This window comes from Salmo salar, chromosome ssa11 (genome assembly GCF_905237065.1).
Source record: "Salmo salar chromosome ssa11, Ssal_v3.1, whole genome shotgun sequence".
Classification (NCBI taxonomy): domain Eukaryota; kingdom Metazoa; phylum Chordata; class Actinopteri; order Salmoniformes; family Salmonidae; genus Salmo; species Salmo salar.
Window position 1 is genome coordinate 72,937,991 of NC_059452.1, and position 27,896 is coordinate 72,965,886.

At 43.1% G+C, this 27,896-nt stretch overlaps 1 protein-coding gene across 1 annotated transcript in view; it reads right to left on the bottom strand.

Moving 5' to 3' along the window:
• Positions 1-27,580, bottom strand: part of LOC106563032 (synaptic vesicle glycoprotein 2C) — a 70,940-nt gene extending 43,360 nt beyond the window's left edge. The window contains exons 1-2 of the mRNA XM_014128239.2: positions 27,339-27,580; positions 13,306-14,327 (exon numbers count right to left, since the gene is read on the bottom strand). Of these exons, the coding sequence (XP_013983714.1) occupies positions 13,306-13,924 (619 nt within the window). The 5' untranslated portion in view covers positions 13,925-14,327; positions 27,339-27,580. The remainder of the gene's footprint in view (positions 1-13,305; positions 14,328-27,338) is intronic.
• Positions 27,581-27,896: the final 316 nt, after the last annotated feature.

Consider the following 27,896-nt stretch of genomic DNA (forward strand, 5'->3'; position numbering starts at 1 on the left):
GACATTTGGGCTGTGCATTATCATGCTAAAACATTAGGTGATGGCGGTGGATGAATGGCATGGCAATGGGCCTCAGGATCTCATCATGGTATCTCTGTGCATTCAAATTGCCATCGATAAAATTATATTATGTTTGTTGTCCGTAGTTTATGCCTGCCCATACCATAACCTCACCGCCACCATGACGCACTCTGTTCACAGCATTGACATCAGCAAACCGCTCGCCCACATGACGCCATACACGCTGTCTGCCATCTGCCCAGAAGAGTTGAAACTGGGATTAATCCGTGAAGAGCACACTTCTCCAGTGTGCCAGTGGCCACCGAAGATGAGCACTTGCCCACTGAAGTTGGTTACCACGCCGAACTGCAGTCAGGTCAAGACCCTGGTGAGGAAGTCGAGCATGCAGATGGACAGCCCCTGAGACGGTTTCTGACAGTTTGTTTGTGCAACAGTTTGTTTGTTCTTCGGTTGTGCAAACCCACTGTTTCATCAGCTGTCCAGTTGGCTGGTCTCAGATGATCCCGCAGGTGAAGAAGCCGGATGTGGTGGTCCTGGGCTGGCGTGGTTACAAGTGGTCTGCGGTTGTGAGGACGGTTGGACGTACTGCCAAATTCTCTAAAACCACTTATGGTGTGAACATTTACATTAAATTCTCTGGCAACAGCTCTGGTGGACATTCCTGCAGTCAGCATGCCAATTGCACTCTCCCCCAAAACTGGAGACATCTGTGGCATTGTGTTGTAGGACAAAACTGCACATTTTGGAGTGGCCTTTTATTGTCCCCAGCACAAGGTGCACCTCTGTAATGATCATGCTGTTTAATCAGCTTCTTGATATGCCACACATGTCAGGTGGATGGATTATCTTGGCAAAGGAGAAATGCTCACTGACAGCGATGTAAACAAATTTGTGCACAAAATTTTAGAAAAATAAGCTTTCTGTGCGTATGGAAACATTTTTTGATCTTTTATTTCAGCTCATGAAACATGGGACCAACAATTTACATGTTGCATTTATATTTTGGTTCTGTGTCTTTTGATTCTGATTCATTTGAGAAAATGCCAGTATTACACTCACATTCACACGCACGCACGCACGCACACATACACAGAGACAGGAGGCCTGTCAGGAAACAAAGCAGTCCATTATCATGTTGAGGCAGACACTTGTATTAGCATCCTGCCTCCTGCCTCCTGCCTGCCTGCAGCCCCCAGTTTTCACTAGTCTACTGACAGCAGGGGGCAGGCCAGGGTGGACAGAACACTTGACATCAGACTGTGAGCTGGTTTGTGTCTGTCAGTTTTTTCAGCTTAACCCATCCATTGCACACACCCACAACGACACACACACACACACACACACACACACACACACACACACACACACACACACACACACACACACACACACACACACACCCCACACCACACACACACACACACACACCACAACGACACACACACACACACACACACACACACACACACACACACACACACACACACACACACACACACACACACACACACACACACACACACACACACACACACACAGCGTTGGTGCTTTATCCCTGTATGCTTTAATTAGTTGACCTCAGGCTCGAGTTCAGCCAATTTATCACCCCATTGTGTTGATTAACACACACACACACAGACACGCGCACGCAGACACACGCACACACAGACACACAAATCTCCAATCATGCTCTGTTGACCCCTGCTGTGTCTATCCACTGACCCCGAGTCAAACCTTCAACAGAACACAGAGAAGATAGTTGGAGGGAGAGGAGGACTGACGGAGTGAAGACAGGAGGAGAGGAGGAGAGATGTGAAGTGTGTCAGAGTGTTTTGTAGGGAGGTAGGCTCAACCGTAGTCTCCTGCTCTCTCCTCCTCCTCCTCTCTGTTCTCCTCAGTCAAGCGGGTTTAACTGAGCCAGCTAAGCATGGCTAAACTGCAGAAAGAAACACAATACCGTAGAGATTATACTACCTCACAGTAATATCTCACCCTCACAATCACCTAATAGCAGTGAGACACAGAGAGGGAGGGAGAGAGAGGGGGATGTAATGAAGAGGACATGGAATAAAAAGAGGAAGAGGAAGAGATAAAAGGGATGAAGGGTGGGAGGTAGCACAAAGAGAGAGGGGTGGGAATGGATAGAGACAATGAATGAAAGCAGGGAAAAGAAAAGCTGAAGTGTTTTCTCATTGGAGTCAATCATGCCTCTCTTTGTCTCTGGCCAGCCATTGCAGAACTATAACACTTGTCTGAATCGGAAATGCTAGAGAGCAAACGCTTAGTAAAAAGTACCCTTGGAGTGAGACCACTGGCCTGCGCTGGGCCTGGTCGAAAGTCTGTGTGACTCTTTTTATCATTTTTATCCTGTCTTCCCTCTCTCTCTCTCTCTCTCTCTCTCTCTCTCCCTCCCTCTCTCTGACTGTCTCCCTCTCTGACTTCTCTCTCCCGACCCCTATCTCTCTCTCTCGCTCTCTCTCTCTCGCTCTGTTTACCTATCTCTCCCTCTCTCTCCTAAACCAGACAGTCAATTAGGAGCCCTTCTCCACTAACAGTGTGGATGACCTTCATATAGAGCCATGATGAGGCTGGGCTATAAGACCTACACTGTACCAGAGGGCTATTTCAGGGCCCCAAGGCCTCTACACACACACACACACACACACACACACACACACACACACACACACACACACACACACACACACACACACACACACACACACACACACACACACACACCGCACCTAAAGAGTTTGGTCTGCAATTGAAGAGGTCTGGTTAAGGCACCAGTTCCTCTGTATCTCAGCACAAACTGTTAGAATTTTTGTCAACGTATTGTGACGTGAAATCTAAGTGGAAACCTTGGATTTGAAAGAATTATCAACTGCTGTTGTGAGAGTGGAATTTCAACCACAGGATTATGTCATCATCTCATCTATCACTCCAGTGTTAAATTTGCTAAATTGTAATTACTTCGCTACTATGGCCTATTTATTGCCTTACCTCCTCATGACATTTGCACACACTGTATATAGACTTTCTTTTTTTCGATTGTGTTATTTGACTGTACGCTTGTTTATTCCATGTGTAACTCTGTGTTGTTGTTTGTGTCGCACTGCTTTGCTTTATCTTGGCCAGGTCGCAGTTGTAAATGAGAACTTGTTCTCAACTAGCTTACCTGGTTAAATAAAGGTGAAATAAAAAACCAAAAATAAAATCATGGTAACCACATTTTAACATAGACAAATCTTGGATAAAATATGTTGAATTAATACCTTTAATGTATCACCAGATCTTCAACGCTAAATTGATCAATCTAGAGCAATTTCTTGCTCTCCCATCCAGGGTTATAACCAATCCCAGCCCTGCTTAGCTATGATACTTGTCTCTGACAATGTGCAATCATGAGAATAAATGTTGAGAGATCTCCACTAAATATATTTACTGTTGCTATCAAAGTCATTCCAAAGGGTAGGTTTAACAGAGTAAATTAAACGTACCCATACTTTATCACTCATATATCATCAATGATGCTATTTAAGACTATATAGCATTTGCAAAGTCATCAACAGCTATTGTTTCAATTCAACCCAGGATTCATTAAAAAAATAGACAATAAATAGGCCCAGGGCCGGTCCTTGCCATTCTGCAGCCCTAGGTGAGACCAAAAAATGCTCCCCTGCAAAACTAGAATAGTCCCATTAAGAAAGATGATGTTGGAAAGATGTCTAAAAGACTGAAAAGACGTTGAGGTTCAATTTAGGTTCTGAATGAAAGGTGAAAAGGCATCTTTTCCGAACGTTGAAAATACGTACTTTGCGGACGTTGAAATCAGGTTCATTTTCAGTTCGGAATGAAAATTGAAAATATGAATTTTCCGGATGTTAAAAATAGGTATTTTCCAGACGTTAAAAATATGTATTTTCCGGATGTTGAAATCATGTTTATATTTGGTTCTGAATCAAAATTGAAAATAATTATTTTTGGGGCCAAATCAAGGCTGTCCAGAACGAACAAAATCTGAACCAAACATAGACGTCTATAATTGTTTCAGATTTGGTCTGGACCGGACCAAAAACCAATGTCCATGGATGTGGATATCAAGGCTGGTCCGAACTGCACCAAAAAAATACATTAAAAAGGCATTGGCGTCAGTCCATGCTTACTGAGGTGAAATTGAATGTTATGAATGCCCATCTACAGTATGTGGTAAGCCTGCCGTTTATAAAACACAAAAAAAAGACGTCCAAAAGACGTCGCCTCTTGCTTACTGGGGTGTAGCCTACCATGTTGGCCCACAACGGAATTTTATGAATTCCCATCCATGTGGTAGGCCCACCATTTGTAAAACAGGCTGTTGCATTGGCTTTGTTCGTCCTGACTTATCAATTTGGCTATTGAAGCTCTGAATATCAGCTACCCAACTTTATCAGGAGTTATTGTGAGCCTATTTGCAATGTGTTTACACAGCGGGAAATGAAAAAGTATTTTCTTTTTCGCTATTATCAGCTTGTCAAAAATGTACAGATACAAACTTGAAACCAATGATCATGACAAGGGGTGAAACTCCTGGACAACAGTTGTGATTGTTCATTCCATATTGTCCATTTTACTTTGACCTGTCCTGTTTTTAAGATATGTTGTTTATTGGGTGGCATTTAGGTTAAGCTATTTGATTAAAAAAGTGTCTTAGGTTAGGCTATTTGATCAGAGAAACCTGCATGACGTAAAAAGTGTCTTAGGTTAAGCTATTTAATCGGAGAAACCTGCATGATATAAAAAGTGTCCATCTCATTGCATTTTCATACATTTTATCTCCAGCCTGTAGGCTACAGAAAAGGCCACATAGTCTTTCTACCATATCCTATATCTGCTACATGATTTACAGTGCATTCGGAAAGTATTCAGACGCCTTGACTTTTTCCACATTTTGTTACGTTACAGTCTTGTTCTAAAATGGATTGGGAAAAACATCCAGATCAATCTACACACAATACCCCATTATGACAAAGCAAAAATAAGTTTAGAAACTGAAATATAACATTTACATAGGTATTCAGACCCTTTACTCAGTACTTTGTTGAAGCACCTTTGGCAGTGATTACAGCCTCGAGTCTTCTTGGGTATGACCCTACAAGCTTGGCACACATGTATTTGAGGAGTTTCTCCCATTCTTCTCTGCAGATCCTCTCAAGCTCTGTCAGGTTGGATGGGGAGCGTCTCTGCACAACTATTTTCAGGTCTCTCCAGAGATGTTCGATGGGGTTCAAGTCCGGAAGCCACTCCTGTATTGTCTTGGCTGTGTGCTTAGGGTCATTATCCTGTAGGAAGGTGAACCTTCATCCCAGTCTGAGGTCCTGAGTGCTCTGGAGCAGGTTTTCATTAAAGATTTCTCTGGCCACTCTACCATAAAGGCCTGATTGGTGGAGTGCTACAGAGAGGGTTGTCCTTCTGGAAGGTTCTCCCATCTCCACAGAGGAACTATGGAGATCTGTCAGAGTGACCATTGGGTTCTTGGTCACCTCCCTGACCAAGGCCCTTCTCCCCCGATTGCTCAGTTTGGCCGGGCGGCTAGCTCTAGGAAGAGTCTTGGTGGTTCCAAACTTCTTCCATTTAAGAATGATGGAGGCTCTTGGGGACCTTCAATGATAGAGAATTGTTTTGGTACCCTTCCCCAGATCTGTGATACAACAAAGTGGGCACTGCTTATCACAGGACAGCATCAACGCTCATGTAAAAAGCCCTTATGCCACTGGTTGAGAGAAATTGTCATTGTTTTGGGGCAGAATTATGTGAGGTTTTATGTGTTGTTGTTGGTGTTGCCTAATGAGTGGGTCAGCCATCTGTTTCAAGGTCTGGTTGGTTAAAAACGTATGATATTTAGTGTCTTTAATTTAATAACTTTAATTCCAGTTTGTCTACAAATTAATAATTATGTTAGATTCCCATCTCCATCTCAACCCAAAATCTAAGTTAAAGAACAGGACTGACTACATTTAGCAGACACTCTTATTCAGAGCAACTTACAGGAGTAATTATGATTAAGTGCCTTGCTCAAAGGTACATTGATAGATATTCCATCTAGTCGGCTCTAGGATTTGAACCAGCAACCTTTCAGTTACTGGTCCAACGCTCTTAACCGCTAGGCTACCTGCCGCCCTACGACTAAATCAAATAAAACTTTTTTTTTTAAATCAAATCAAATTTCATTTAAAGTACATTAAAAGTTTGATTTGATTTAGTCCTGTTCTTTAACTTAGATTTTTGGTTCAGATGGATACGTGAATCCAACTTAACAATTACTCATTTGTAGACAAACTGGAATTAAACTAGCCAAGCAGAAGATCCATCTCCTTCAAATGTTGATATTTGGTTGGTTTGACAACCAAACACAATTCATTATCTCATTTCAAATACTGTCACGCTCGTCGTACGAACTGGAAGCATACTCGGACCAACGTGCAGCGTGATCTGGGTTCCACATATTTTATTTAAGTGAAACGCACAAAACAACAAAGAATAGACGATACGTGACGCTCAAGCAGTGCTCATAGGCAACTACACAGAAACAAGATCCCACAAACACAGGTGGAAAAAATAACTACTTAAATATGATCCCCAATTAGAGACAACGATTACCAGCTGCCTCTAATTGGGAATCATACAAAACCCCAAAATAGAAAAAGAAACTAGAACACAACATAGACATAGATATACTAGATCACACCCTACTCACGCCCTGACCTACTACACCATAGAAAAACAATGGCTCTCTATGGTCAGGGCGTGACAAATACAATAAATAGCCTATTAACTTGTCGACATGTTAATAAATGATATGTTGGATTCACGTCTCCAACTCAACCAAATATACAAGTAAAAATATGGGATTAAGCCAGTGGCTCAGATGGAACTATTCATGCAGTAGATACATCTACTTTAAATGTTGGTATTTGGTTGAGTTGTCAACCAAACACAATTCTATATTACTTTCGTAATGAAGCAAATAGCCTAAAGTTAAGGCTCTCTTACAAACGTAAAATGAGTAACACATCCATGGCCAACTCCAATGGCGACAGTTAGTCTTACTGGGGTCCAACATTACAGATGAAAAACTTTACAATTTGCATACATTTAAAAACGTTAACATGTAGAGTGTGTGTGCATCTATCAGTTATACATACATGTCAGTACATACACACAACAAGTAGGTCACAAGGTGGAAAGGTGTTGCACCGTGAGGTGTTGCTTTATTTGTATTTTGGAACCAGGTTTGCTGTTTACTTGCGCTATAAAAGATGGAAGGGAGTTCCATGCACTCATGGCTCTGTATAATACTGTACATTTCCTTGAATTTGTTCTGGACCTGGAGACTGAAAATACCCCTGGTGGCATGTCTGGTGGGGTAAGCGTGTGTGTCAGAGCTGTGTGTAAGTTGAATATGCAAACAATTTGGAATTTCCAACACATTAATATTTCTTATAAAAACAAGAAGTGACGGAGTCAGTCTTTCCTCAACTCTTAGCCAAGAGAGATTGGCATGCGTAGTATTAATATTAGCCCTCTGATTACAATGAAGAGCAAGACGTTCAGCTCTGTTCTGGGCCAGCTGCAGCTTTCTTTACAGCACTTGTGTGTGGTGTCAAAAAAGCACAGAATCTATTTATTACAGACAGACCTCTCCCCATCTTTACAACCATATAATCTATATGTTTTGACCATGACAGTTTACAATCTAAGGTAACACCAAGTAATTTAGTCTCCACAACTTGTTCAATAGCCACACCATTCATTACCAGATTCAGCTGAGGTCAAGAACTTGATTTATCTCATCGTGATTATTGTCCAGAAAAGTGTGGATGGCTGCTGTTTAACCAATTGTGCTATTTTGTGTGTTTTTTCGCATTGTTTGTAACTCATTTTGTACATAATATTGATGCTACCGTCTCTTATGACTGAAAAGAGCTTCTGGACAGCGATTACTCACCTGGAACTGGACAAATATTTTTTCTTTAATGAGTCTGACGCGAAGGATTTAATGTTGCTCCCGGACAAGGCCCAAATCCCCGTCATTCGCGTGAAGAAAATAAGGAAATACAGGGGGCGCAGATCAGGGTGCCTTGTGAGAATTCATCGGTGAGTGGGTAACAAACCTCTACAATCCGTTCTATTGGCCAACGTGCAATCACTGGAGAACAAATTGAATGAGCTCCATTCGAGACTATCCTACCAACGGGACATTAAAAACTGTAATATTTTATGTCTCACAGTGTCGTGGCTGAACGACGACATGGATAACAAACAGTTCACTGGGTTTTCCGTGCATCGACAGGACAGAACAGCTACGTCCGGTAAAACAAGAGGTGGGAGTGTGTGTCTATTTGTCAATAACAGATGATGCATGATGTCTAATATTAAGGTAGTCTTGAGGTATTGCTTGCCTGAGGTAGAGTACCATAAGATAAGCTGTTGACCACACTATCAACCAGGAGTGTTTTCATCTATATTTTTTGTAGCCATCTATTTACCACCGCAAACCGATGCTGGCACTAAGAACGCACTCAACGAGCTGTGTAAGGTCATAAGCTAAAAAGGAAATGCTCATCCAGAAGCGGTGCTCCTAGTGGCCGGGGACCATAATGCAGGAAAACTTAAATCTATTTTACCTCATTTCTACCAGCATTTCACATGTGGAACCAGAGGGAAAAAAACATAGACCACTTTTACTCGACACACAGAGATGCGTACAAAGCTCTTCCTCACTCTCCATTTGGCAAATCTGACCATAATTCTATCCTCCTGATTCCTACTTTCAAGCAAAAATCTAAAGCAGGAAGTAGCTTACTCGCTCAATACGGAAGTGGTCAGATGACGCGGATGCTATGCTACAGGACTGTTTTGCTAGCACAGACTGGAATATGTTCTAGGATTCATCCGATGGCATTGAGGAGTATACCACCTCAGTCACTGGCTTCATCAATAAGTGCATCGATGACGTCGTCCCCACAGTGACCGTACATACATATCCCAACCAGAAGCCATGGATTACAGGCAACATCCGCACTGAGCTAAAAGCCGCTTTCAAGGAGTGGGACACTAATCCGGATGTTTATAAGAAATCCCGCTATGCCCTCAGACAAAGCATCAAACGGGCAAAGCGTCAATACAGGACTAGGATTAATTCCTACTACACCGGCTCTGACGCTCGTCGGATGTGGCAGGGCTTACAAACTATTACGAACTACAAAGGGAAACTCAGCTGAGAGCTGCCCAGTGAAGCGAGCCTACCAGACGGGCATAATGCCTTTTATGCTCACTTCGAGGCAAGCGACACTGAAGCATGCATGAGAGCACCAGCTGTTCCGGAAGACTCTGTGATCAAGCTCTCCATAGCCGATGTGAGCAAGACCTTTAAGCAAGTCAACATTCACAAGGCTGTGGGGCCAGACGGATTACCAGGAGGTGTACTCAGAGCATGCACGGACTAACTGGCAAGTGTCTTCACTGATATTTTCAACCTCTCCCTGACCGAGTCTGTAATACCTACATGTTTCAAGCAGACACCATAGTCCCTGTGCCCAAGAAAAGGAAGGTAACCTGCCTAAATGACTATCGCCTCGTTGCACTCACGCCTGTAGCCAGGAAGTGCTTTGAAAGGCTGGTAATGGCTCACATCAACCCCATCATCCCGGAAACCCTAGACCCCCTCCAATTTGTATACCGTCCCAACAGATACATAGATGATACAATGTCAATCGCACTCCATACTGCCCTTTCCCACCTGGACAAAAGGAACACCTATGTGAGAATGCTGTTCATTGACTACAGCTCAGCATTCAACACCATAGTGCTCACGAAGCTCATCACTAAGCTAAGGACCCTGGGACTAAACACCTCCCTCTGCAACTGGATCCTGGACTTCCTGACGGGCCGCCCCCAGGTGTTAAAGGTAGGCAACAACACATCTGCCACGCTGATCCTCAACACGGGGGCACCTCAGCGGTGTGTGCTTAGTCTCCTCCTATACTCCCTGTTCACCCACCACTGCGTGGCCAAGCACGACTCCAACACCATCATTAAGTTTGCTGACGAGACAATGGTGGTAGGCCTGATCACAGACAATGATGAGACAGTCTATAGGGAGGAGGTCAGAGACTTGGCAGTGTGGTGCCAGGTCAAAAAGGTTCCTTAACAGCTTCTACCCCCAAGCCATAAGACTGCTGAACAATTAATCAAATGGCCACTTGGACTATTTGCATTGACACCCCCTTTTGTTTTTACACTGCTGCTACCTGCTGTTTATTATCGATGTATGGTCACTTTAACCATACCTACATGTACAAATTACCTCAACTAACCTGTACCCCCGCACATTGACTCGGTACCGGTACCCCCTGTATATATAGCCTCATTACTGCTATTTTATTGTGTTCTTTTTTTTTAAAAGTATTATTATATGTTTTGGCACACCTGTATTTGGGGAGTTTCGCCCATTCTTCTCTGCATTTCCTCTCAAGCCCTGTCAGGTTGGGTGAGTGAGTGTGTTGCTGCAGAAATAAATAGGGCTGTGCTCAAAAATAAAATAAAAGTAAAGAAGTGTTTTTCATTCTGACCACCTGCCCCCTGAATTTCAAACAAATATTACCCAATTATCCTCTTTGAAATTACTTGGTGATGAATTGGTGTGCGCAGTGGGGGGTTTCTCTGTTTCTTTAGAGTGAGTCACCGTTACCTCAGATAGGATGATGAGGAAGATGACATGTTAACTGCATCTGGGTTTATGTGGCCTTGGAATTCATAGTTCTGTAGACACTAACAACATACACACTGCTCCCTAGCGCGGAAGGAAAGGAAACACCTCTTACTCAGGTATACAAATAGCTGGTGGGTATGGAACGCCATTTGGGTCTTTACATGTTAAAAAAAAGATACATGTCAAATAACACTATTTGACGCGTTAAATAAGCTTTTAATTTGACACGTCAAATAACACAATTCTATTAGAATGTTGTGTGTGATGAATTTGCACGTGTAAGCCAAGCGCCACCACTATCAGTAGCACTGTCAAAGCTGTACAAAAAAGTCTGCAAACAAGCACACACTGGCCACGAACGATGTGTTTACAATACCGTGATGGTAATAAGGCATTATTTGTTTGACCGCAACTTCTGTGGTAGCTAGCTTTAGCTTGGTACCTAGCTAGCACCAATACATCCAGCCTGAAAACAATGACCAGTAGAAACTGCAGTCACTTGACACGCAAAGACCAAAACGGCGTCCCATAGGTGGCATGATTACACAGCATGCTCGAACGCCATGAGAATACAGTTGTAAATGGCATCCAATGTCCTCACTGCCCCTGTTTCTACTAGGGCTGGGAATTGCCAGGTACCTCAAGATATGATATTATCACGATACTTAGGCCGATACGATATGTATTGCGATTCTCACGATTATCACGATTCTACATGTATTTTGATTCGATACTGTGATTTAATTGTGATTCGATATTCCAAACATATTGCTCACCATTGAGTGCATTTGGAAAGTATTCAGACCCCTTGACTTTTCCCACATTTTGTTACGTTACATGCTTATTCTAAAATTGATTAAATACATTTTTCTATCATAAATCTACACACAATACGCCATAATGACAAAGCGAAAACAGGTTTTCAGATTTATTCAACTTAAAAAACAGAAATACCTTATTCAGACCCTTTGCAACGAGACTCGAAATTGAGCACAGGTGCATCCTGTTCCCATTGATCATCCTTGAGATGTTTCTGCAACTTGATTGGAGTCCACCTATGGTAAATTCTATTGATTGGACATGATTTGGAAAGGCACATAACATTCTATATAAGGTGTCAGAGCAAAAACCAAGCCATGAGATCGAAGGAATTGTCTGTAGAGCTCCGAGACAGGATTGTGTCGAGGCACAGATCTGGAGGTCCCCAAGAACACAGTGGCCTCCATCATTCTTAAATGGAAGAAGTTTGGAACCACCAAGACTCTTCCTAGAGCTGGCCGCCTGGCCAAACTGAGCAATCGGGGGAAAAGGTTCTTGATCAGGGAGGTGTCCAAGAACCCTATGGTCACTCTGACAGAGCTCCAGAGTTCCTCTGTGGAGATGGGAGAACCTTCCAGAAGGACATCCATCTCTGGAGCACTCCACCAATCAGGCCTTTATGGTAGAGTGGCCAGACGGAAGCCACTCCTCAGTGAAAGGCACATGATAGCCCGCTTGGAGTTTGCCAAAAGGCACCCAAAAACCTCTCAGATCATGAGAAACAAGATTCTCTGTTCTGATGAAACCAAGATTGAACTCTTTGGCCTGAATGCCAAGTGTCAAATCTGGAAGAAACCTGGCACCATCCCTAAGGTGAAGCGTGGTGGTGGCAGCAACATGCTGAGGGGATGTTTTTCAGCGGCAGGGACTGGGAGACTAGACAGGATCGAGGGAAAGATGAACAGAGCAAAGTACAGAGATCCTTGATGAAAACCTGCTCCAGAGCGCTCAGGACCTCAAACTGGGGCAATGGTTCACCTTCCAACAGGACAACGACCCTAACCACACAGCCAAAACAACACAGAAGATGCCTTGGGACAAGCCTCTGAACGTCCTTGAGTGGCCCAGACAGAGCCCGGACTTGATCGAACCTGATCGAACATCTCTAGAGAGACCTGAAAATAGCTGTGCAGCAACGCTCTGCAGAGAAGAATGGGAGAAACTCCCCAAATACAGGTGTGCCAAGCTTGTTTTGCTTTGTCATTATGGGTATTGTGTGTAATTTGATGAGGGAAAATATCTATTTCATCCTTTTTGGAATAAGGCTGTAGTGTAACAAAAATGTAGTAAAAGTCAAGGGTTCTGAATACATTCCGAATGCACTGTATGTCTGCTGCAGAGGGAGAAGAGAGAGCCATGAGAAAACGAGTTTTGATCAGTCATGGAAATAAAAGTGCTGAAATCAAATTGGCTCCCTATTGAAAAAGAACATGGAGAACATGCTATCAAAGGACAATTCTGGAGTTTTGGTACAGGTACAGCCAACTTGCGCAAAAATAATATTGCTCTATTGTCAAAATGACATGATACAATATATCATCAAAAATAATTTCCCAGATATATAACACACACACACACACACACACACACACACACACACACACACACACACACACACACACACACACACACACACACACACACACACACACACACACACACACACACACACACACACACACACACACACACACACACACACACCTTACCTAGCCACCCTGCTCCAGAGTTGGGGACACACATGTCCAGCTCGGCGCTGGGCAGGACGAACCCCACCACGAACACCTCCACTCCATCAGACATCAGCGCCATGCCCAGCACGAAGAACAGCTGCCACTGGAACCTGCCGTGGCCACACTCCTGCATGATCAGCTCATACTGCTGGGCCAGCTCCTCCTCGTCCGCCTGCCTCTCCTGCTCCAGGTCCTTACGGTCCCTCATGCTGTCTGACACAAGTTGACCCAGAGAATCATGCCCGTCCCTAGGCTTCCCGTCAGCAGGCACCCCCTGATACTCCCCCTCATAGATCTCATCTTCATCATCGTGACCCTCCGTGGCGTCACTGGCGTAGTCTTCCCCGTCTTCGTCTTTGGCAGTAAGACCACCGGGGAAGTGGTCGTTGCCGTCGGGCTGCGTGTAGGCGTAGCGGCCGTCATCATCGTCGTCGTCCTCGTTATGGAACTGGCTGTAGTTGCGTTGGGAGGAGTACTCGTCCGCGGCGCGGTTGACGACCTTGCTGACCTTCTTAGCGGCATGGCGTTTGGCCTCCTTGGCGATGTCCTTGGCGCCCTTCACCAGTGACGTCCTGTTGTTGTACGACTCATCCATCTTGCTGACTCTGATTCTATCTACCTGTCTTTATTTGCCCTTTATCGAAGCAGCTAGGTCAGTTGGGAGCCAATGCTCACTGGCAAAAAGAACTGCCAAAAAAGCTGACCTAAGTGTGAGAGAAAATTTGAAAGTATCTTACGTTAGCTTACTTTCTTACTTTCTTCTGATGTAAGTTACAACAGGGCAACTCAGTTGCAGCAAATCACAGTAAGTTGGGTGATGGTTCAAATGATACTAGTGTTGGCTAGGATAGCTTGCTGCTGCTGCTGGTGTGAGGGAGAGCAGATCTCTATGGCAGTGGGATGGGAGCAGTCACACGGTTGAGAGGTGAAGACAGCTGAGTTCCTGTAGGAGAGATCACCATCCACGCTGTCTTTAGGTCTGGTCACAGCTCATCTTTCTGTGGAGAGAGATACATTTGCTTAATTTCCGGTCCAGCAGTGTTCAGGTTTAATGTCCCATCTCAGTGTCAGTCCCTAAAGTCAGGTTCTCTGCAGAGATTTAGTGAGGAAGCCTTGAGGACTTCAGTGTACTAGCTAGAACTCTTCCTCAACCTTATCAGGGAATCTGTCTGTGACGTCAATGGAAGGAAATGAACGTAAAAGGCGGAAACAAGGGACAGAGAGAAGGGGCTAAATAAAAGTGGATCCATTCCATACACTCTCTGACTGGAATGGGTCTGAGACACCCATGTGATCTGTTTGGGGGTCTAGGAGTTCCGGTTAGGTCTGATCCATCTAGTCCTATACTGTACATTCCATCTAGTTTCTGTGTTCCGTCTCTAGACTGGTCTAGAGTTTGTGTATTCTGTCTGAGCATGTGTGTTCCATCCTGCTTCACCATTAAATCAAAGATGTAATTACATTTTATATGTCACATGCGCCGAATACAACGGGTGTAGACGTTACTGTGAAATGCTTGTTTTTGAGCCCTTCCCAAGGATGCCCAGATCAATGTGCAGAGGTACGAGATATTTGAGGTAGACATGTACATGAAGGCAGGGTAAAGTTACTAGCCATCAGGATAGATAATAATAAGAATAAAATAAAGTACAGAGTAGCAGCAGCAAATGATGAGTGTTAAAGTGTATGTGTATGATTGTGTATGTGTGTTTTTTTTGTAAGTGTGTCAGTGTAATGTGTCTGAGTGAGTGCCTATATAGTGTGTATAATAGTCTTGTGAGTGTGCATAGGGTAAATGCAAGATAGGGTCAATGCAGTCTTAATGACCCAGTTAATTAACTGTATAGCAGTGTTATGGCTATTTAGCAGTCTTATAGCTGTGGGGTAGAAGCTGTCTCGGAGCATGTTAGTCTGAGAACCGATGTTTCGGTACCGTTTGCTGGATGGTAGCAGAGTGAACAGTCTATGGCTTAGCAACTTTCGGGCCATTTTAATCCCTCAAACTCACATTGTAAAGTGGTGGGTAACGCATTGATATCATGGCTACCATTGAAAGCAACCTATGCACTTGAATGGCGAATGGGAGACGTGCTTTAATTACGAGTTGAGATTGAGAAATAAAATGGTAGCTATTTTTAATCGAGACTATCAAAACCGTTTTAGCACATGAATCGTGTGGCCATCAAAACATTTAACACGTGATTGCATTTAGAATTATTGGTTGCGCAATGACTGGGCTTATAAAAGCATGTTTCACTCCAGTACCAGCTTTTTGAGGAACTGCTCTCGTGCTGTCTGACAGGTGATAGGCCATTCTGCTCCTCAAACCAGGCTCTGTATGCTGTGTGCGTATGATAAGATACATGACCACTAATGGAAAAATACACGAGCCAATTGAATTCCTCAAAATTATGCAAATTAACCTATAGACCGATAAGCATGACCGGTCAAATGTATTTTTGTCGGCTAATGGATTAACGTTTAACTGTTAACATCCCTAGTTCTGTATGCGTTTCTGTGGGTAGAATAAACATGGTCTAGAGTTTTAGCAACCCTAATGGCGGAGGAGACGTGTTGGTAGAAGTGAGGTAGACCGGTTTTAAGTCTGCCTGCTTTAAAGTCTCCGTCCACCAGAAATGCTGCCCCTGGGTTTGCGGTTTCTTATTTGTTTATGGCCTCATACAGTTTGTTGTTTGCCAAAGTGGTGTTGGCTTGTGGAGGGATGTAGACAGCCATGGTAATTACAGATGAGAACTGTTTTGGTAGATAAAAAGGTCTGCAGCTTATTCTGTATCAGGTGAGCAAAACCTAGGGATTTCCTTCATACTGGAAACAGTGCACCAGTTGTTGTTTATGAAGAGGCTCACCCCTCTCCCTTTGGACTTGCCCGAGGCTACTGTCGTCTGATCATGCCCCTGCATGGAGAAACCACTGAGTTCTATGATCATAGATTCAGCCAGCGAAGTTTCTGCAAGGCATTTAATGTTGCAGCTTTTCAAGTCTCTTTGATAGGAGACTCTCGAACGAAGCTCATCCATCATATTCTTGAGTGACTGGACATTTACCGATAAAACGCAGGTGAGTGCTGGTCGATTTTCACTTTGTCTCAGTCTCACCAGGACGCCAGCCCAGAGGAGAGACATTTAGAGGTAAACGGTTTTTTTTTTTTTTATCAAAATGTGTTTTTAGGCGGAAATGCTTTCTGGAACATGTGAACTTTCATGTGCCTTAATAACAAACGTGCATGCCATCTGTAAATACGAATAAAATGGTGAAATTACGAGCCTAGTTGGTTTCACCACGGATAAAGAAAGGAACCTTCCCGCCAGCCATGATTGGCTGAGATAATGGATGGGCTGGACATTCCGAGAGATGAGTTCAGATTGGCCATGTAGCAGGCTTCTGTCTATAATGTAAGCTGCTCAGTATGTGTAGATAATCCTTGCTACTGCAGCTTTTTTGAAAGATATCATGGAGAGCTTCAAAAGTGTTTCTAATGCTCTCAACAACATTGCTGCCCTGAATTTAGCAGGCCCTATTGACAAAGATCAGTGGGGAAAAGTTGTGATGGATTATTTTCTGGAGGACGATCGTGCCATGCTTATTCTATCTGACTGAAAATGAATCAGACGATGAGGAAATTCATGATCTAGGCAAAAACATTGTAGATTCTTCTAATGGCAGTGATGAGGAAGACATGGCAAACAACAGTGCTGTTGTCACAGAAGAAGTTGACCATGTTTCGAAATCAGTGGAATGCCCAGTGGAATCAGCGTTTGATTGCAAATGCAGAGGGAGTCGAAAAGAGAACGCAGAAGGCTGTTGTATAAAACACCTATCTCTGGATTACATCTTCCAAATAAGGGCAACCATGGCATCCATGACAGAGAGGGAGAAGCATTCATCCATATATATGGGCAAGGGTCAAAATACATTTTCAGATATTATACGTTTCTAATTTTGTCAAAGTTGTTCATTGCAAGTTAAAGGCTACTGTTAGCTAGCTAGCTAACGTTAGCTGGCTGGCTTGCTAGCTAAAGTTATGTGTATGATCTGTGTAGTGATCTGGGGCGTCGCTGCAGAGCAATTTTCAGGTCTCTCCAGAGATGTTCGATCAGGTTCAAGTCCTGGCTCTTTATTTATTTTTTTTTTTTCACCACTGGCTGGGCCACTCAAGGCCATTCAGAGGCTTGTCCCGAAGCCACTCTTGTATCGTCTTGGCTGTGTGCTTAGCGTCGTTGTCCTGTTGGAAGGTGAACCTTTGCGCCAGTCTGAGGTCCTGAGCGCTCTGGAGCAGGTTTTCATCAAGGAACTCTATGTACTTTGCTCCATTCATATTTCCTTTCTATCCTGACTAGTCTCCCAGTCCCTGCTGCTGAAAAACATCCCCACTGCATGATGCTGTCACCACCATGTTTCACCGTAGGGATGTTGCCAGGTTTCCTCCAGATGTAACGCTTGGCATTCAGGCCAAAGAGTTCAATCTTGGTTTCATCAGAACAGAGAATCTTATTTCTTATGGTTTTAGAGTCTTTGTGTGCCTTTTGGCAAACTCCAAGTGGGCTGTCATATGCCGTTTACTGAGGAATGGCTTCCGTCTGGCCACTTTACCATAAAGGCCTGATTGGTAGAGCGCAGCAGAGATAGTTGTCCTTCTGGAAGGTTCTCCCAGAGGAATTCTCAAGCTCTATCAGAGTGTTCTTGGTCAACTCTCTGACCAAGGCCCTTCTCCTCCGATTGCTCAGTTTGGCCGGGCAGTCAGCTCTATGAAGAGTCTTGGTGGTTCCAAACTTCTTCCATTTAAGCATAATGAAGGCCACGGTGTTCTTGGGGACCTTCAATGCTGCAGAAATGTTTTGGTACCATTCCCAGATCTGTGCATCGACACAATCTTGTCTCAGAGCTTTAAGGACAACTCCTTCAACCTCATGGCTTGGTTTTTGCTCTGACATGCACTGTCAACTGTGGGACCTTATATAGACAGGTCTGTGCCTTTCCAAATAATGTCCAATCAATTGAATTTACCACAGGCGGACTCCAATCAAGTTGTAGAAACATCTCTAGGATGATCAATAGAAACAGGATGCACCTGAGCTCAATTTTGTGTCTTATAGCAAAGGGTCTGAATACTTATGTAAATAATGTATTTCTGTTTTTTTTTATTTTTATAAATTGCAAAAAATCCCCAAAACGATTTTTGCCTGGTCATTATGGGATATTTTGTGTAGATTGCTGAGATTTGTATTTTTTTTCATCATTTTAGAATAAGGTTGTAACGTAACAAAATGTTGTTAAAGTCAAGGGGTCTGCATACTTTCCTGAATGCACTGTGTATATAAATGGGAAGCAGGCACGTGTCTCCACTGACCTGTGTAAAGACAGACCGACAGGGATGTGACAATGAATTTTCATTTCTCTAATGTTCTTTTGTTGTTGTTTGCAGGTGCACAATCCTTCTGACCCTATTATTTTACTTTTGTTCCTACTTATTTTTGCAGCCAGGTCCCATATACTTTTTAACAAGAACAAGTTTTTACTCTGGTATTGTGCCTGGCAGACCATGCACAAGCTCCATCACAGTCTGGACATTCACTTCCTGATCACAGGCCACAACAAGTTTGCCCCCAACTGGTGCTTCGGCCTCATCTAGCACCGCTTCGGAAAGACCAGAGTGAACACTTTGTCAGAAATTTCTGATGTGGTGAAGGACAGCACTGTCAACATCCCACAGCTGGTTGGACTGGAGGATGGTACGGTGCTGGTGGAAAGCTATGGCTGGCAACAATACCTGACTCCGTACCTCAGGCCACCGCCACAGCAGTACCAGCACTTCAGGTGAATATAATTTTCATTGCATTGTATGAGGTTATTCGTTTATTATCTAAACTTGAGAGGTGAACTGATGTTATGTTAAAGTTGTATTGTGTTGTAAATGTTTTATGTCTATTTTACTGTTTTACAGCTTTGATGCTCTGGAGCCTGGTGTTGTCAAGGAGCGTTCAGACTGTCGGTACCAGGTTTCAGCTGCTGCAAAACGTTGATGTCCTTCCTCCCATAGATGGTCTGCCTGTACAAGCACCACCTGGACTGGACACGACTAGACAAATGTAGCTCTTTGAGAAGATCAGGAAGTTTGGTGATGAAGAGGGCACAGACATTGACCTAAGTCAAAGGCAGAACAGAAACAGGCTCTCCGAATATAGATTCCCTTGTTTATGCGTGGTGCGGATGGACCCATTTCTATGCACATTCACATGACTCTCTCCTAACACACACACACACCATAACGTTGCCGCTGCTATAGTTTTTTTCATCCTGCTGCTCAGCCACTTTAGCCCTGATAGTATGCATGTACTGTAACTACCTCATCTATCACCAGTATCACTGATATCATTATTGATATTGTTCTTGTACATACTGTATATTATTTAGTTCTTTGTCTACTGGAATTGACACTTTTTGTTATAGTTTTTTTTATCTGGACACTTTCTATTTTTGATATTGTTACTATGGAAATATGCAAGTAACCGTTTCACTGTACTGTTTACACCTTCTGTTTCCTGTGCATGTGACAAACAGACTTGGATTTCATTTGATAATAGTGTGTGTTTACCAGAGAAGGTAATGTGAAGAACAACATGGCCTGCATCAAAGTCAGATTAAGACTAGATAAATATTTTTTTTAACCTTGGGTTTTTCTTTATTGTAGGCTACTATTTTCACCACGTTTAGTCTTGAAATCTTTGGTTGTTTACTACACTACCTTACTCACCCTGTTTAGCACATGACCTCACATGTGAATCCTTAAAGAGATGGGTGGGATTAAGGCGTAAGAGCAATGCTGAGTGGGAGTAGACAAAGAAGAGCTCTCAAGCAGGGTGTACCAAAACATTCAAAACAAGTGGGGTTACAAGTTTATTAACTTTCAAAGCATAATTACTTCCCCCATTGTTCCTCAACTGCAGTCTATGCGTGTGTGTGTGTGTGTGTGTGCCCATGCAGCATGTGTACTGTATGAGTATAGTATGTGATGTGTGTTCACACAACCACGTTATACGGTGTATCTTTCTACTTCACTGCACCAATCAACCCAGTCCAATAAAAAAAGTAAAATACCTCAACCACAATGCAACAAACCATAAACATACAACAATAATGTACCACCAAGACAACAAGCACAAAGATATCTCTACTTCCTGTTCATCTGGCCCATCTAGAGAGGAGAGAGCCGTCTCGAAGGCTGCGTCCTAAATGGCTCCCTATTCTCTACATGGCGAAAGGTACTGCACTATATAGGGAACAGTGTATCATTTGGGATGTTAGACAAGTTCCCTAAAATCAATTACAGTACTCCTGCTTCCCTAACACAGTGTCTGACGGCTCAGTGGGGGTCAGACCAGGACAACAGACCAAGATCACACTGGAGGCTGAGGTTTTGCACCCAGGGGGGAAGGATGAGGGAATAGCTGATCAACTCTGCCTGACTAATTTAGGCACACCTTTTACAAAACGGGGTATGAATACCGGTGGGGATGGGATAACCAAGCAGCCAAGGTAGGGGTGGAATGTAGACTGTGGAATAGGAATGCCTGTGAAATGTTTTAGTAAAGGTTGACTGAAAGACTTTTCACTTTACCACACTGTCCTTCTTTCTCCCTCTCCCCTTCTCTCCCTCTCCCTCCCTCTCTCTCTCTCTCTCTCTCTCGCTCTCGCTCTCTCTACAGTGTAAAAACGCTTCAAAGTCATCTTCATACAGGCAATCTGGGACTTAAAGGCCTTGTATGTCTGTCTGTTGACATTTCATTACGTATGATGGTGGATCCATTCCTTCCTACATACAGTTAATATGCTAATGGTCATTAATGCTGACATTTATAAATCACCACTATGCACCTTGAGCTTCACAGATAACACACTATGGATTTATATGGAACATCAGTATAAACACACACTGACGCAGGTGTGAACAGAAAATCACACACACACACACACACACACACACACACACACACACACACACACACACACACACACACACACACACACACACACACACACACACACACACCACACTTTACCCTTCCAATTTCAGATCCAGAGTCAAATGCCTTTCCACGTCTCTCTCCCTGCGTAGCTGCTGTGCCTAGTGCAGTGATTGGGGTTAATATAGCCACCGCAGCCTCAAGATGTGTTTTAAGCAATCAGCACATTTCCTGCTGGCTGGAATCAGGAGCCTGCTGAGGGGGACAAATGATTTCCTCCTAGTGGGGCTGTCATGGCCCGCTGACGCCACCCAGCCACCTTCATTAATCACACACACACGTGCATGCACGAACGCACACACATGCACACGTACGCACGGACACGCACGCGCACATGCACACACACAGTGAATCAAAGAGGGTGGGAGATTTTTCCCATTTTGTAGGAGATGGGGGGGATAAAATGAAAAACTGAATAAAAATACAAACTTAAACCTAATTGCTCCTCTATGTCACTCTGGATAAGAGTGTCTGCTCAATGACTAACATGCAGCTTTCCATATCCAACCAGAGTTGCAAACAGAAAACATTTTAAAATAAAAATCTGTATTCTGATTGGAGAGAACTGTTCAGATACATGTAGTACCTTCTCCGTTTAAAAAAACCCCGTTTCCTCCTGTTTTTCGTGCTTTCTGAACACTACCTAGGTATTCCTCAGGGAGTGAATGTGTGTCTGTGCAGGGTGGCGATGTTTCCTTATAAGGATGTTTGAAGAAGGAACGACACTCGTCCTCTTGTCTCGGTAGCTGCAGGATACTGCAGTAGCACCAGACGTGGTTTCCCCATGCTCTCACTCCCCCTTTCATCATCTCATCCCAGACAAGCCCAAAACTCTACCTCTCAGGGGCATCAAAGGTTACAGTACAGGCTTGTTCTTAATCATCCTGCATCATTTGGAAAATAGAAATAAAAAACAAGAAAACTATATATAAATATATATATATTTTTTTTTTTCAATGATTGGTCCAGAGGTGAGGTGAAAAAGTCCTGGCTGAAAAAAGTGATGTGTAAATTCACTGCTCTGTCTCTCTTGGGGCTATGGCGTCATAGTCTCAGTGATGTCATATTGCGGCATCTCATGTGTCTCCCTACTGTACTCCACATAGCGTTGTCTGGTGATTGGTTACTGACTGCTAAAGACAAAGGGCAGTATAACAACCATTCATTACACTGGGACTCAATTATGTATTTATGGAGTCACACACACACACTGCACGAAAGCTGTCATAGTCTCAGGACACACACGTGGGCACGCACGCACACCCACCAAGCTGCCTGGCTGCGTGCAGTAATATGGTGATGGATGGCTGTGTGGGTTGACTGGCTGCTGGGGATGACTGCACAACAGCTGTAGGAGATCAAACTGGTTTCATAGAGGCACTTGAGGACTGTGTGTGTGTGCGTGTGCGTGCGTGCGTGTGTGTGTGTGTGTGTGTGTGTGTGTGTGTGTGTGTGTGTGTGTGTGTGTGCGTGTGTGTGTGTGCGTGCGTGTGTGTGTGTTATTTAGCAATGACTATCACAAGCACTACATGGACACCTGCTCGTCGAACATCTCATTCCAAAATCATGAGTATTAATATGGAGTTGGTCCCCCCCTTTGCTGCTATAACAGCCTCCACTCTTCTGGGAAGGCTTTCCACTAGATGTTGGAACATTGCTGCGGGGACTTGCTTCCATTCAGCCACAAGAGCATTAGTGAGGTCGGGCACTGATGTTTGGGCGATTAGGCCTGGCTCGCAGTCGGTGTTCCATGTAAGTACCAATTCTGACATAAAGACCATAACATATAAGTATCCAAAAGGAATTGGGTCTTTCCATCAATAATGGGGCCAATGTGTGACATTGGGCTCAACATTTCTAAATAGTTTGAAACAAAAATAAAAATGATTTTTATGCAGCTTCAGGAATAGAGGAATATATGCAAATTGACCCATAACTCCAATTTCAGCATCGGCCTAGGACAATACATCCTATAAGCAAGGTTGATACAGACATTGGCAAGTCAAATTCAAGGCCATTCAGGGACTTTCTCAAGCACTTCATTATATTTTCAAAGACCTCAGTGTTAGCAGTTAGCCTGGTGGATAAGAGCATTGGGCCAGTAACCGAAAGGTTGCTGGTTTGAATCCCCGAGCCGACTAGGTGAAAAATCTATCTATGTGCCCTTGAGCAATGCACTTCACCTTAATTGCTCCTGTAAAACGATCTCAATAAGAGCGTCTGCTAAATGACTAAAATGCCATAATTTAGATGTGTGTACATATAGGGCTTAATATAGAACCCCCCCCCCCTCCCCCCCAACAAAAATCATGCGAAAAGTGTACAAATAAATAAATAAGTAGGCCATTAACACACTTTCAGAACAATTAATTGTTTAGGCCTTGTCAATGCATTAATTTTATAATTATTATTATTTACCTAAAATATGTGAGAATAATGTGTACTTGCCTGACTAAATTAATTGAATGAGTGAATGAATGTGCATGCCGGTTTTCTGTAGCCTATGTGGCCAACGCAGGCACACATAATAAAACCGTGAATAGCGGTAGCATTAATCTCACCATCTGTTTTTATAATGAGAAAACGACCAAAAACCAGGTTCCTTTTGTAACAGGAGGATTTGTATGAGAAGCCAAGTTGAAGCCAGCATTAAATATTGTCATCGTCATAATAACCGCACGTGGTTTTACCGCAACAGATTCGCGCAACAACACCCGTCAATTGAAGCGGCGGGAAACAACCCGAAACTGGTCACATCTCTCACAATACACGTATAAAAAATGAAATCACGGATAATTATAAGGTAGCAGGAGAACTTAGAAATTGGCTACAATAATTACAAGTACTTTTCAAGAACCAAATTGAGGAAATGTCTGAATTTCAAGGAAGGCCTATTGCTACTTGAATTTCGGAGCTCCAAATTCAAATTCAAGTAGGATCCTTCAAGCCCCGTATTGTTTAAAATTGCAGGTCTAACATGGAAAACAAAATGTATTCGTCATGTTATTTCATTACCAGATGATAGTGTGAAGAAGCCCACTAGGCGATGTAATGTGTTGTCATTATATCCAGAATAATGAATAGGAATAGCGTTGCGCAATAATCTATCCTACAGACTCGTGTTCAATCCCAGGGCTAAAAACATATGAAAACGTGAACTCATTACCTTGATGCTTTCTCTGTTAAATCTAATGAGACCTTGCTGTAAATCAAGCAGAAAACAGATTATCAACAATTCACTAGGGATATTAGATCCAACGTGAATCCATTCACAACTGTCTTCACCTGTTTAATAAATGAGACACAAAAATATTCTGGACATTCCAAGTGAACACCTTTTTTTCAGCACTTGGGCTGCTGTAGCGTTGCATGCGCTATCACAACAGCTGTTTCTGGCTTTAACGTTCCTTCCTGGATCAGATGATGACGTGTGAAATTATCACAGCATAATTGCAGCTCAACACCAAGTGTGCATCCAACAAGTATTATACATAATTATTGATCAACCACGTTAATGACTGTATCGAATTAGGTTTTAATTATCAAGGTAATATGACTCTTTCGGTTAGAAGCATTCGATTTTGCAATCGCACTTATTATTTTGGATTTGTATGCCCATGAAAAACTGTTTTCACCCAGTAACATAATACATTAAATGTTACATAGTTACACTGCGTTTCTGAGATGTTTGACATCTAGATCCAGTATTCTTACAGGGTTGAAATTCAATATAAAATGTAACTCATTAATGGTTAATATATGATATAGCGACAACTTACTCCACCGTAAATGCAAAGACAGAAAAATCATGTTTTATGTCACACGATTTTCGACAAAATCCGTCAAGACACCAACCATGATAAAGGGTTAGACATAGGTTTTAAATCAACTCGTGAATTTTATGGAATATAGGTATGTTCCCCCTTATATCTTGATGTAATGACATTAAACACAGTTACAGATCATTATGAATTACTTCTGCTGTAACAAGTTGTCCAGCATTGGAATTCTTCACTGGTCCCCTAGTTTATAGAAAGACCCGAATTACATTAAATGTGACTACTATAATCAATGGAACAATCTATCCATGAGTTGATACACTCTATTCCAACGGTGACATACCTCTATTCCAATTTACAGTCAACACTGAGTTAATTAAGGTAGATGTCTGTCTGCTAGCCAGATAACGTTCTACAACGGTCTGTCCCAAATGGCACCCTATTCCCTATTCCCAAGGCCCATGGGGGATTCCTGTCAAAAGGAGCGCACTATAGGGAAAGGGGTGCCATTTGGGACACATGCCCTCGATGTATAGCTGAGCCAGGGAAATGTCAATACGCCCACGTTCAGTCCTGCTCAAGCTCCCATAATTAACTGTTTCAACTGTTTAGTGTCGGTCTCCATCAAACGGACACATCGCCAATGTTACAGTACAAAGAGAGACAGCGGGATGTTGTGTATGTTCAGCACTAACAATGGAAGCAGAGATAGTAGTACTGGGCAAAGAGAGACTCTCTTGAGTGTTCTTTCTCTCCTTCTTTCTCTCTTCCTCTTCTTTTCTCTGTCTCCCTCTCGTTCTACACACCCCCCTCTCTCTGCTGGTCGTTTCACGCACCACGGGTTCCCCCTTTACTACCGCGGTTCTACCGGCTCGTGAGGGGCTGCGCTGCTGCGCTGCTTGGTCACAGAGAACCCGGCCAGGAAGGACATCAATCACCGGCCGGCCTTTTGGCGAAAGTCGCGTTCTGTAATGAGATTCTAGGGCTTGTCCTGACATTGTGGACGGGAATCAAACCTCCATCCTCCTCTATCCTCTAACTGCTCTCATATCTACAGACGACTCGGTGGCAGGTAGCTTAGTGGTTTAAGCGCGTTCGCATCTCTGAGCCCAGTTGAAAAAACGGTCAATGTGCCCTTGAGCAAGGCACTTAACCCAAGGCACATGCTCCTGTATTTCCTATATGTTATGAATTGCAATTAGTACAATATGTTACGAATTTACAATAAGTACAGTATGATATGTTAAGATAGTCTCTCTTTGCCCAGTACTACTGTAGATGGATCTGTTCTCTTTATGCATAATGTATGTGTGTGTGTGTGTGTGTGTGTGTGTGTGTGTGTGTGTGTGTGTGTGTGTGTGTGTGTGTGTGTGTGTGTGTGTGTGTGTGCGTGCGTGCGTGTGTGTGTGTGTGTGTGTGTGTGTGTGTGTGTGTGTGTGTGTGTGTGAGTAGGCTTGAAATGAGGGGTAGGGGGCCGTTTGAGAGAGAGCGAGAGAGATACAAATTCGTTGTAATGTGTGTGTTGATTGATTGACGAGTCCCAAGAGACGCTCAGGGACTTATAAGGTGTAAATATCTTTGTATTGTGTTTTTTTTATTTCATTATCCTTCAGTCCAAAATGTTGTTTATTAGAATGAAAGAGAGTGTGAATTCGTTAATTAGTCAATTACCTTTCTGCAAAAACGTTAGAGTTTAAACAGCATAACTATATCGATTCAATTTAAATAAATTAAGCATCTTGTAGCCTAGAGTAGCCTACATTAATACAGCTAAATGTGTGATAATTCATGTACGGTGTTGTGATCTCAGCAGATCAAAGTGTCCCTCTCCAACAGCGACAGCTGCTGAATTACACCGAGGACACAGCGGATGACAAACTACACTGTTTGAAGTTTAGAAACGTGACATACCTTTTAAAAGTTTTCCCAAAATATGTGAACGTCTTATTCCATTCATGTCTTACCATACATAACAATAACTAGCCTATTTCGAGCTATTGATGAGATAATCTAACGCAGAGGTGTACCCACTACGGTTTGATACACATTTCAAATCTACATTTAGCCAACTGTAAACCTGGCAAAGATAAAAGGAATCACTGGGATAGGCCACTCACAATACACGGGGTTTGCATCAAAGAGTTGAAGTCAAATTTAAGTATAAAGAGAGGAAAACAACTATACTCACAGACTACAGAAGATGGACAGTTCGGTAAAACAGCGCAGGGAGCCAGCTGTGTGCTTTTTCCGGCGGATATTTCCTGGTTTCCCTCGCGACGCAGAAACGGAGGTAGTTAGTGACCGCGCAAGGAGTGCTATTTCTCTTTTCTTTTTTTTCTCCCCCTCTCCTACACGATGCACGATGCAGCGGTGCCTCTGCAGTACTCCAATAAAGAGAAGAGACGCCGAGAGGGAAAGAAAAACAGAGAGAGAGAGAGAGAGAGAGAGTACTTCACATTCGGGGTGTAGTCTGTGTTGATTGATTGTTGAGTCCCAAGAGACACTCCGGGATTTATAAGGTGTGCATATCTTTGTATTGTGTTTTTCATTTCATTATCCATTATCATAGCATACGATGGAATAGGGTGAATGAAATCAATAATACTAGAGGGTAATCCCCTATAATGGAAGAATCTGTCTAGTATCTGATGCGGGGAGGGTTTAGGGTTGGATGGGACACTGGCTGCTACGTTGAGAAGATATTAAAATAATAAAGCAATACTTTGAGGCAGAGGAATAGGCCACA